We start from the raw sequence: 12,752 nt of genomic DNA on the forward strand, positions 1-12,752 counted from the left end.
TTTTTCTTCGGAAAAAGTTTTTCCAAATATCTTCTTAAAACATATTATTTAACATTTTTATATTATTTTACAGAAAATTAAATAATGTGATACGTTTGAGAAATTCAATGGTGCAGCAAAAGAATGTAAATTTATAATTCTATTGTTAAACGTGAAAAAAATATCGACGATTTTTTTTTTCTACTTCTTTCAATCCTATAAAATAAAATTAAAATTAAAATTTTTTTTGAAATATATTGGAGAGAAACTCACGGTATTGGTTCAGAGTGTGTGTCGATGTGTAATGCTTCGGAAACATGCAATTTGTTCCCTCCCATTCGTGGCTGAAAATTACAGAAAAAAAAAAAAAATTGTTAAATCAATTGTTAAAAACAAAAATTAAAATTAAAGAATATATTATTTGACTCGCTCCGATTTCTCACTTGCTAATCTATCTCAAAAATGCAACATCAGTAGCAAATGCCAAATCAGCATATTTTTTGTTTTTAGTATTCACTACTCGTGACGTATGTATTTCCACAAAAAGAAAAAGATCACAACATTTGCAAAGCTTCACCGTTCAGAATCTCGATTGCTTAAGTTATCTCATTTTTCATAAGTACAATGTATTTAAAATATTAACCAGTGAATTATAGTGTGGCTGAGTTGTGTTCATATTAACTGGTATGGACGGCATATAGTGATGAGGTCCCATACTCATTTTCCCTCCAGCTGATCCGTTTGCCAAAAGGCTATGCGCAGCTGGAGCGGCAACTGGTTTGTTTTGTGTTGGCGTTTCTGTAATCAAATATCATTCACAAGTATTAGCAGAAGAAAAATTAAAATAAAAACAAAATTTAACAAAATGTTTAAAATGTTGGAATTTCAAATTACATATACGGTACCTGATCTGAGGCCAGGCTCTGTGATAACTTCGACGTAAGAGATGGGGAATATCCCTTTTCTGTTTCCAATACGTCCCTCATACCAATTTTCATCTACTCTTCTCGTCAAGACGACAAGTTCTCCTATAAAAATAATTTTTTTCTTTTGTTTAGTTTTATAAATTAGTTTATTTATAGTTTATTTATTTTTTTTATTTAATTATATAGAAATAAAAAAAAGATATTCGCTGCATTTGAAACGCAGCTTCGTGATATAATGCGAAATATTTTATTCATATTTACCTTTGGCCAAAGATAACTCGAGATTTGTTTGAGCAACGAAGTTGAATTTAGCTCGTGCTTGTCCCTCGTATGGTTTCTTTGGTGTGGTTCGCATACCGTCATAGGGTAAAATCTGTAACAAAAAGACAACGTTAATTTTATACCACGTAAATATACCATTTTACACAATATTATTTTCCATTGTAGAGTAAAAATATCTGACAAATGAATAAATTTATCTAACAATCATCAACAAAAACCTTATTAAACCTTATTAAAATTAGAAAAATTTTGAATCGTTATAACTTCGAAGATTTCTAATTTCCGGTCAATGAATGAAGGATCATTAGAATCGTGCACTTTAAAATGCGCTTTCATTCATCAAGATACGGTTTTCTGGTTCCAGAAATATCGTCGTCTAAAGAAAAGATAATTTTTTTAATCGTTTCTATTATTAAAACGAGAAAAACTTTGAATCGTTATAACTTCGAGGATAGTAATTTCCGGTCAACGAGTGAACGATCGTTGGAAACGCGAAATCTTGTTCTTTGAAACACCTTTTCATTTCTCTCGATACGAATCTCCGTTCTCGAGATATCGTCGTGTAAATAAAAATAATAATTGTTTATTATCTCCTATTTTTACTCGCGTCTTGTCTTATTCACCTATGCCAAACTTCAGACTAGTGACAAACGCAAGAAGATATATGCATTTCTAGGAAAAAATATAAGTTACTAGATCGCATCTCCGTTCACAACGTCTCAACGGACAATCGATCGAAAAAAAAAAAAGAGAAATTTCATTATTCCATATTTCAATTTTATCTTGAAAAATATTATTAACGAACGATGAACGGATTCGAAGTTTGTAAATTTGAAGAACAAGAGGAATAGCGATGAAGGGGAATTACCTCGACGTAATTCGATGGGAACAGGCCGATCATAGCGTTATGCTCACCCTCGTACCAGTTCTTGTCTACCTGGCGACGCACGAATATTATGTCACCGCGGCGAAAATTCAATTCCCGGCAAGATTGGCCGATAAAGTTGTAGAGCGCCCTTGCCACGAGCCGAGGTTCCGGTGTTTGCTCCTGGGATCGGCTTCTGTGGCTCAGATCGTCCACGAAATCGTCGTAACGGTTCAAAGGGATCGGCGATTTCTGCGATGGTCTGGAATCGTAAAAGAAAATTAAAAAAAAAAAAAAAAAAAAAAAAAAAAAAAAAATGTCTCGTGTTCCTCGAAATCGAATTATATCGTAGAAAATTATTTCAATCGTGCCTTGATCTATTATTTAAATTACTTCTTAGATCACGTTATATTTTATCTTTCGATGAAATCTCGTGTGAATGTAAATGGTGAAACGATTCATGGTTAAATTAAATCCAGTGTAAAGCTTGAAATTTAATCGAAAGAACTTATTATAGAATAGAAGCGTCGAATTAAAACTGTGGAATTAATCTTCTTATGCAGATAGAAGTTGTACGCGTCACTTACGTGTTACGCTCGTGTATCCTCTTGTACCCTCGTTCAAGAACAATGAATAATTCTTACACAATATTTATAGAAAACGGTTACACATCCGCGCAAAGTGCAATTATACGAGACGGTCAGTCAGTGAAACAAGTGGTCTCTAACAAAGAAGATTGTTTTTGCTACAACAATTCTTCGAATTCTTGCTCTTAATTCATAATTATAAAACGAAATGTAAAATCAAATGATGATTTTATCTTAGCCACGATTTTGTCTAATCCACATGGAAATTTATATTTATAAATATAAATATGAAATATATCGTGCATAATATAATTTCCAATCTTGCGATTTAAATAATAATAATAATAATTTCTCGTACGATCATTCAAAATTCGAAATCGAATAATTTAACATTGATTCGACACAAAATGGAAATTTTCCAATTGAATTTTTCAAATTGACCGTTCGCGAATATATACCTCAGAATAGAGAAAAGTCAACGACACTTTAATACATTCTCAGACCAGACATAAATTTATTATTCTTCCCATTACTGCTCAAGTTATTACGCAATGCGCCACGTATTCTTAAGTTATTTTACGCGGGCGTATTAAAGTGTAGATTGACTCATCCGCGAAAAGGAAAATGGAAAAAGAATTTTTACGATACTGACATTTTATTTCCTCCAGAGTTAATAACCCTGCTCGTTAATTTTCAAAAAAAAAAAAAAAAAAAAAAAAGAAATCTGTCTTTCCTTTCTCTCTCCATTCATTCGCGGAAATAACGAAAAATTTTTAATTTTCTTTCGAAATTTAATAATCCTATTCAATTGATAAATATTTAAACACCGTAGACACGGGAAGAATAATTGATAACATTCCTCCTCGTGTTAATAAAACAGATAAAAAGTAATAAAGAGCGGAGACTTACATGAAGTTGTCGGTGTGCCTCCTCGAATCGATGTCGTGGAGCTCCTGGAGATATTTGCGACGCCGTTCCTCTTGATAAACGCGTCGCATATTCTCCGCGCTTCGACGAGCGAGCTCTTCCTCGCTCAATGGTTCTTTCGCCTCTGTACGCACTGGTGAACGATAGTGAATCGTCACCTCGCCCTCCACATAACGCCTCGGTGATTCTACGACAGAGAACGTTCGTTGTTACAACCTTCCTAGATATCGTCCATTTCGATTTAATTTCGTTCTCTCTCTTTCGCCAAGTTGCCATTGTTCTTAATCTAATTTACTCGTGATTCTTTATTTATCGGTCGTTTGCTTCTCGTTCTCGTGGATGATCCGTATATGAAATAATCTCTGGCAAAAGGTATCGATGCAATTGTTCGAAGAGATTTTTTTTTTTTTTTTTATTTGCCAACATTTTATTTCGCGGATAATTATTTTTCGATTTATCAACAAATAATTGTTGTGCGTGTTAATTAAGATAATGGATATTTCGAGGAGATTGATTTCAATCGAACGAATGCACGGTTTCCGTAACGTATCGTGAAACAAAAATCTTGATTAATAAAGGGGAATAGAACGTGTTGCGCATAGATGTGCGCATAATCGTAATGACAAATGGAATTAGCGCATAAATTAGCCCATTGCACGTGACGGTTCGATAATCGATACCTTTTGCGTGTACAGGTTACAATTTAGTGATTAATCGCTTCTCGAACGTCATGGGAGAAATTATGGCGAAAAGATCGCATTATGTACAAATAATTACCGTAAACGCGTGTGTAAAAGTGGATCAACATTCTACATAACCTCGAAGAACGATACGCGATCTCTTCTCTTTCGTGGTGTTGCCTTACGAAACATGAGATTCGAGGGCCTTTACTGCTAAATAATCACGCGTTTTACTTTTACAATTATCAAACGCCGTTATTGAAAGATGCTAGTGACCCTAGTTACTAGTGACTTTGCATGGAGTTTTTTTACGTACGTTTAATTTATGGAAAATTTAATATAAAGAATGCACGCGATACGTAACAAGGTATAAAATGCAAAATATAATAATACAATATTAGGATATTTGAATGACGAAACAGATTTTTTTTTGTTCTTTTTCTGTAATTGCGTTCGTGAAAAATTTAAATTTGCACAAATAACAGCAACCTGTGGATAGTACAAGTTTATATAATAGTACGAATTTCATTTCATAAATCTTATTTTCCTGTATAATTTACATTGACCTACTCCTATAAAACGACCTACAATCAATAAGGCGTTCACGAATGTCTTTGCATTTCCTTGATTCTCTGAAAATTATCAGGGCGTGTAGAAATTCAACGGAGGAAGATGAAGGTTTTACGCGAAAAATCGGATCGCAGATAAGGAACAGAGGTTTAACCTATATTAAGGTCGTTGTACAACAGGAAGTTATATGGCTTCTTTTGTTCGCGCGAAGGAAGCTCTGATTATTTGGGAAAGATAATTTTGAAGAAGAATCGATTAACTTTGGAGAAACTATGAAATTTATTTAACTTTTCACGGTTTCAAGAAATTTCGCGAATCTTTTATGTTACCTTCATATCGTTCAATCATATTGTTATTCGGCAAAGGAATAATTTTTGCATTGCAAAGTAAATGAAATATCAAAATGTCAATCGTATCACCTTGCAAAACCGGTCTATTTCTCTTGATATATTATAGATAAAACGAACACGATAAAAAAAAATGAATTAAAAATTCAATTCTTTTAACGTCAAATTTCTGCATTAACCTCAAAATTACAATAATTGTACAAGCAGTATATACAGATCTAGGAAGAAGGAAGTCGATTTAAAAAATTTTTCGAATAATTTCAAAAAATTCCAAAAAATTAATAATAATTAGTAACGACAAACTAAAAATAAAATCTAAAGATTTTATTTATAAAGGAACGAACAATTACCAGTATATTGCGCCACAGTACGAGCACTTAAAGTAAATAAATAAATTAACCGGATCTGGATCCATTCCTTCTGGATCCGTTTCTTAGAAGCTCACACTACGTACACACTTTTATTCGAGCCAATTTGTTTGTAAATTCAACACGATGAAAACTACGTACGCACCACGTGTATATCCGCGCAGCGAGATCACGCGACTGATAAAGCGAAAGCAACTACGAACAAGCCTTGACGAACGTGAACGAGAATCGCGGATTGCGCCTGCGTTCTAATGCGAGTCAGTTTATTAGGATGTTGCAATCTGCAATACCGATCGAAAATACGAAATCATTATTTTAAAACAAAAAGTTTCGTTAATTGAGGGAAAGAAAAAGAAAAAAAAAAAATAAATAAATGAAACTAGAAGAAATTAGAGGAGTGGAGTGCAATATGAAATCGTTATTTTAAGAAATGAAAGATTTAGATCAGAATTTTTAATTCGAAAAAAAAAAAAAAAAAAAGTGGAATTTTAGAAGTTGATTGCAAAAGCGAAAGCGTGAAGTCAATGTGAAAAGGAGATATTGGATTATTAAAATTTTATCAATTCAAGTTTGGAGAGGTGAAAATTAACGTTTAAAAAAAGAAAAATTTAAAAAGCGTTCGATTTAAAATTTTATTAGATCGGAAAAAAAAAAAAAAAAGAAAGAAATAAACGAAAGAGCGGATTGAAAGAAGAAAAAGTAGAAGAAAAAGTAGGAAAAAGTTAGTAGTACAAATTACGTGTAAACCGTAGATCGATGCGTCTCGGTCTGATGAATCCCTGACCACCCGTAAGATATTTCACCATCGTGGTTACATTTATTTCCTGAACCGTGTTTCAACACGGGCGCAGTTTCGACGAAAAAACTTTTTCTAAATTGCTACTGCATTAAAAAGTAATTCTCCTTTTGCGAGAAAATAAGAATAATGATGCTGATCATATAGCTAATAGTCAAATATTAAATTTTTATAGGAAGAGAAAATAATGGCGAGACGAATGAAAAATCATTTAACCTATTTTTACCCTGTTGGAAAATTTTCAATCAATCTTTTGAAATCGCTTCCTTGAAACAAAGAAGAAGAAAAAGATTTAAAATAAAAAATTTCTACGCGATTGAATGACCGGTTCTTTGACAGATTTTCATGCGAAATCAAATTTTTATGAACTTTTCTCATGATACGTAAAAAATTTTGCATAAACAATCTACGTTACGCACCGCAACATTATACATAAGCGAATCGCGCATAAACAATAAAATCCGACTTAATTACCATAAAATATTCTATTTACACGCATCTACATTTTCATCAATCAAGAACAAAGATACGAAAGATCGCAAGATGATCCAACTTACTATGAAAGAATATAGCCAAAATAGACGCGGGATTTGTTACACTCGCGGCGGGGATAGGATTATTTCGATAAAATTATGCGCATTATGTTTACTGACTGTACGGGATCGGGCCGTAAACCGAGGGAAGCGTGCTTCCGTTTCCAGCCTGTCCACCGTTCGTCGAATTCACGCTTTTCGACAAAGGGGGCGGCGGCCTCCTCTCGTGGAACGTCTCTCCTTCACCCACCCGCCGCGAATCCATCATCATCGAGTTCTTGCAATCGTTCACCAACTGAGGCGACTGCAGCTCGTCCATCGCGGTCAAAAATTTCTTCCAACTTTCCTCCTCCTCCGTCACGACGTTCCGCCCACACTTCTTCCTTCCATCGAGGCATCTCGAAGCAATTCTTCGCTCCTCTTCCTCATCTTCTCGAACGCTCTCCCCGACCGCGGAATCTCGATCCAAAGATCCGTTCCCCCCGCCATTTCTCAACGGATTTGCCAAAGAGGAATCGTCGTCGTTACTTCGGCCAATCTTCTCAACGCGTCGCTCCTTCGAACATCCGTCCTGACTCCACTCCTCCTCCTCCTCCTCCTCTCGATTCTCGTCCGAGGAGCAACACTCGTCTCGAACCACGGTCGGCCGACCTTCTAACGGACAATTGTAATTTCGAATCAGAGCCACGTGGACGAGGCTCGACCGTTCCAACTCCTCGTACCTCTCGTTCACCCTGGACAGATCCAAAGGCGGAGGGAGCCTCGACCTTCTTAGAGCGAAGCTGTTCGGATCTGGCGTGGAGTCGGGAGGATTCGTTTCGCAGGAATTTTCGTTCGCTCTCCCGCGGCCGATCGACAAGTTGGGCAGGGATTTGCAAAGATTGGACGGGACCAACGATTCCACGACACTCTCCCCTCTAAACGACGTTGCTGCTCCCTTCCCGTCCTTGATCCTCCCCCAACATTTCCTCGATCCATTCCGCCCGAGCTTCACCACCAACTTGCCGCTCTCGCTCGTGGCCTCGTCCCTCCTCCTCCCCTCCGTTCCACCATCGGTCGAGCCGTGAGAAAATCGATCGCCCCCCTCCTCGATCGTCGTCCACCGGCGACCGGAGGACGATCTCCCCTCCCCCTCAAAATACCCCGCCGCGTCGAAGAACTTTCTTCTCAGGTATCTGTTCCTCTCGAAGATCTCGCGCAGCCTCTCCCTCGTCCCGCTGTGCGGCTCGTCGTTGTTGGCGAAGGGATCTCGTTGCGATTTCGCGTTTCTCGGGGTGCTGCGATCGTGGAAGAAGTAGGTCCTCTCGAACTCGGTCTTCGGCTCCATCCAGCCCCATCGACGGGACGGGTCGTCGTTTCGGGTTGGCTCTATCCAGACCGTGGTGGCCTTTTGCATCTGGGGCATGGAGCGTCTGCGATAGTTGGACGAAGGTTGGCGAAGGAGGTGGTCGATCTCGGCGGCGAGGCGAGTCCAGTGGACGGATCCTTTGTCCTTCGTCCTCGCGTCTTCTTCGATGCGCATTGCTCGCCGATCCTTTCAACCTGGCTGCGAGAGATTGCGCCTTCTTCAATCTGGAGATGGAATGGAAATTCTTTCGGAAATTAGAGGAGAGGAGAATTGGAAGAATGATCGATCATGGATCAACGTTCAAACTCACTCCTCTCGACGCGCGACCACTTCCACCGGTCGAGTAGTTTTGTGAAATTGTTCGAACGTAACTCGTAAAACTCTACTCTTTGGGATTTTAAATATAAGAGATTTATGAGGGAATTTGCTGAGTTATTCCACAATAATTTATCATCTAGTATTGAGTGTCAAACTTTTTGAAAAATTCATAGAATCTTTCTCCGGAAGATTCTTCTTATACAAAGAAGTAAATAGAGAGCAAGATAGATCGGTCCAGCAAGATTATTATAAGGGATCTGTTTTGGAGAATACAATCAACAACAGTGTATATTATTATTATCGAATCCCCCCTTCGCAGTTATCCAATTTAAACTATGCTTTTGAAAATATAATTAGAAATCATAGGTGGACCATTTGAACGTGATACACACGAGTGATCGGAGGCATCGATCCAAGAAATTCACTGAATAAATAATGATAAATCTCGACGATACAAATTTTCATCTTGTATGAGGGATAGGGGAGGAGATAAGGAAAGTGTTTATAGGATTTATCGGGGATCGAGTTATCTAATAATCGTAATTTTTCTTCTTCAACGTACGTATGACAAGTTTATACTCGATAAATTTATATAATAAAAGTTTCCATCTCGTGGAAAATTAATTTTTATGCTCGTGATCGTATTTTCACAAATGGATTCGATTAGCTTTTATCGAGTCGAGCGACTTCACCAAGAAGAAATGTACGATATTGTTGATTTTCTTATTTGCAATTGATCGTTTTTAATTAAAATCCAATTCACGCAAGGAAGATAAATTTGTTCTATACGATGGTCGGTTTATCATTTTCTCTTCGCTTTTGATCGAAGAATTAGAAGAGTTTTTTTAGCTCAACTTTCCGACGAAGAAAAAAAGAAGAAAGAACGGAGAAGAAAAATGAAACAAATAATTAAAATCCAATTCACGCACATTCACGCAAGGAAGATAAATTTGTTCTGTACGATGGTCAGTTTATCATTTTCTCTTTTGATCGAAGAATTAGAAGAGTTGTTTTAGCTCAGCTTTCCGACGAAGAAAAAAAGAAGAAAGAACGGAGAAGAAAAATCAAACAAATATGCTCGATCAGTATTAATAATCGCATAATTTTTTGATATTGCTTTTATTAAAAAATAAATCACCTGGTAATTTTGTTATTCTCTCAATCATCGATCAGCTCGGTCGATAATTGCATTTTTAAATTAATCGTTGTTGTTCGAGAAGAGAAGTCGATTAAAGTTGAATCGCGATAAAAAAAAATAATAATAATAAATCGTGGATATTTGCAAACATTTGAATATATTAGTCGGTGGAGAATTTTGTTTGAGAAGCCAGAAATTTAACTTGCTAAAAATGTTTAAAAATACACGCACGTAAATAAACGATATCATCGACGTTTAACGTTTCTTTAACAGACCCAATTTTTTTCAAAATTTCCTTCGAATACGATTAGATTTGGAGATAATAAAAAAAAAAAAATATCGATCTTTCTTATGGTAAAAATTTTTTTTTTCGATTTTTTCCAAGATAAATACGAAATATAAACTGATCGAAAACCTTCCCGTTTTTCTTCCTTGTTCGTTGTCGATTAATCGACAAGTTGAAAAACATTGGTATCTTATCAGAGACAGTCGTGCAATTTTATGATCCTTTTTCTTATAATCTCACACCCAGATATGAGAAATAGTGTTTCTCACAAAGTGTTTCATTCGATCGATTCATTCTCGCCTCGGGAAAGGTACGCTTTCGTTACGCGATACAATATTATTGCATCAAAGATCAACGTGATCAAAAAAAAAAAAAAAAAAAAGAAACAGTTATACACATTCCTTTTTTTCTCAACGAGGAACTCGAGTGGCGGGGAACACGCATGGGTGCTCACCCTGAAACGGTTCAAGTTTGAAAGAAAACGAATTCAAACTTGATAATAACTTCTCCATTCGTGGATATTTCAACGATGAAACGTTGAAGAAATATTGAAGAAGAAGAAGAAGAAGAAGAAGAGGAGGAAGAAAATGCATAAGATAAATTTAATAGTCGTTCTAATATTATATGTATTGGCGATATATACGTTTTATTCGCTGTTTACGAAATTAGCTTCGATCTATTTTCATAATTGGTAAAAATCGTGTCGGACACGATTAAAAAGAAGAGGATGTGTAACGATGATATAACTTAAATCTGTCTTTCTTAACCAACATTGTAAAAATATCGAATAAAATTGCGTAAATGAAACAAATCTTTTTCATCCACCTAAATCCATTATATTTAAAAAATTGAACAACGAACAATTTTTCTTATCCTGGTAAATAAATTAGAAACGAAATTGGAAATTCGCTTACTTCTTATCCCCATTCAATTTCAATTTCGATTTCTTCTTTATTTTCTTTCTTCAAAAAAATAATAATAATAACCAAGCAATTCTTTTTTAACTAACTCTTTCTTATGAATTAAGAAAAAACGTTTCATCCGTTCGGTGAAACCTCGAGTAGAAACGTTTCGATCAACTTCAACACAATTAAATTGCGTGATGATCAACCGCGGTGACGAGGAATGGAAAGTCTGCTTTTGGTTGGGAAATCGTGTATATGGCCAGTCCGTGGAAAACATCGATACAGGAAGGATTTTAATTAATAAAATCCTTAATTGCACAATGGAGGAACACGCCCCGTTGCGTTCGCGATGAATACAACACAATTGATCGCGCCTTCGTGGCTCTCCCCTCTTAAGAAACTGGCTGGTGTTTAAAAAAAAAAGGGAAAATGCGCGAACGAGGTTAAAAAAATTTCTAGAAACTCGTGTCGAGAGCACGAGTTAAAAAAGAAAAAAAAAAGAAAAAGATCTCTTGGAATTTTGTTTGTTTACGAGACATCGAGATTTGTTTATCTCGATAGGTAGTCGCGAAAAAATGACGGAGGAAGAAAAATTTATTTATGCAAAAAAAAAAAAAAATCCCATATCAATCCAATTTCTAAATAAATGGAAACCAACTGGAATAAAATTGTATTTGGCGCGATGTATATTTTTTATTAGCGCGATTATTCGGTAAGAAAGTGGGCATTTTTACAGTCCTCCTCTCCTCGTAACACTTTCTCTCCACCTGCACGCAATTTTTATCGTTCTTCCGCGCGAGGATCCTAAGTGAGAAACGTATCCGAATAAAATCGAATCTAGACTTAGGATTTCTAAATAATGACGAAATATTGGCAAAATTGAATATATTTTAATATTGACAAGATTGAAAGATTTTCATACTTTCGAAAGAAAATAATTACGCTAAATTATCATCGATCGATTAATATACACGATTAATATATATTTCATGAATGACAAATTTTTAAGAAAGAAAAAAAATCCATCGTACGAAATTTTCATGATAAAAGTTTCGACGAGGTAGAAATTCGAATACATGAATGAGAGAGAGAGAGAGAGAGAGAGAGAGAGAGAGGGGACTTCACCCTCGTTCACACTCTATTTGGATTGCTCGTACTCAATGAGGTACTACACGGTTAGATCGTTCACTCGCGGGATCTTTCTTTGGGAAATATGTTACTTGCACGCTCATAACCGGTATTCTATTCAAATGAGCAACATCCCTGGCCGCACGTTGTCGAACCGTTTGTTCGAGAGTCGCTTCATTTTTATCGGGAACCGATTTCACCGTGAATTACACACACGCCGAGCCGTCCCTTTTTGTCCCTTTTTTTTCTGCGGGAATTTACGCGCCACGCCATTGTCGATGCGTGTATTTCAATTGTGATTACCAGTGGAGGAATTTTTATTAGGCCTTTCCTCGTTACGATTGAGAGATATTGAGGGATATAAAATATCCCTCGAAATGTGATGAAATTTAGATCCGATAAGATGAAAGATATCGATAAGGATTTTTTTTTTATCAGTGTCTTACAATTTTTTTTTTTTTTTGATAAGACAAGACAAGATAAGACAATCATTTAATTGGATCTTGAAATCGTTGTTTTGCGCTTCGAGATATGAATTTATTAAATTGAAACGTGGAAATTATTTTTAAAGTTGAAAAAGTAAATAAATCAAGTTAATGTAATTTTTTATTCCGAATTAATTTAATTTGATCGTTTAAAGAGTATAATTGAGGAAAATTATTTTATACTCTGCTTTGTCTGCGTATAAATAAAAATCGATATTTTTATTAATAATATCTTAAAAATTTGTATATTCGAATTTAAATAATTTTTAAAAAGTTGAGTGAAA

At 35.7% G+C, this 12,752-nt stretch overlaps 1 protein-coding gene across 23 annotated transcripts in view; it reads right to left on the bottom strand.

Annotated features, from left to right (window-relative positions):
• Positions 1–12,752, bottom strand: part of LOC100867381 (Cbl-associated protein) — a 107,486-nt gene that overhangs the window by 3,162 nt on the left and 91,572 nt on the right. For 22 of the 23 annotated variants that reach the window (XM_086911395.1, XM_086911387.1, XM_086911390.1 and 19 more), the window contains 6 exons: positions 3,549–3,753; positions 2,056–2,314; positions 1,167–1,278; positions 885–1,007; positions 623–777; positions 253–323 (listed from right to left, as the gene is read on the bottom strand). In XM_086911395.1, coding sequence (XP_086767521.1) covers positions 253–323; positions 623–777; positions 885–1,007; positions 1,167–1,278; positions 2,056–2,314; positions 3,549–3,753 — 925 coding nt within the window. Of the gene's footprint in view, positions 1–252; positions 324–622; positions 778–884; positions 1,008–1,166; positions 1,279–2,055; positions 2,315–3,548; positions 3,754–6,980; positions 10,806–12,752 lie in introns of those variants that run through there. The other variant, XM_012492452.3, reaches the window with a different exon arrangement.

Source organism: Apis florea, unplaced genomic scaffold (genome assembly GCF_048593485.1).
Source record: "Apis florea isolate Af1SG1 unplaced genomic scaffold, ASM4859348v1 contig_32_pilon, whole genome shotgun sequence".
Classification (NCBI taxonomy): domain Eukaryota; kingdom Metazoa; phylum Arthropoda; class Insecta; order Hymenoptera; family Apidae; genus Apis; species Apis florea.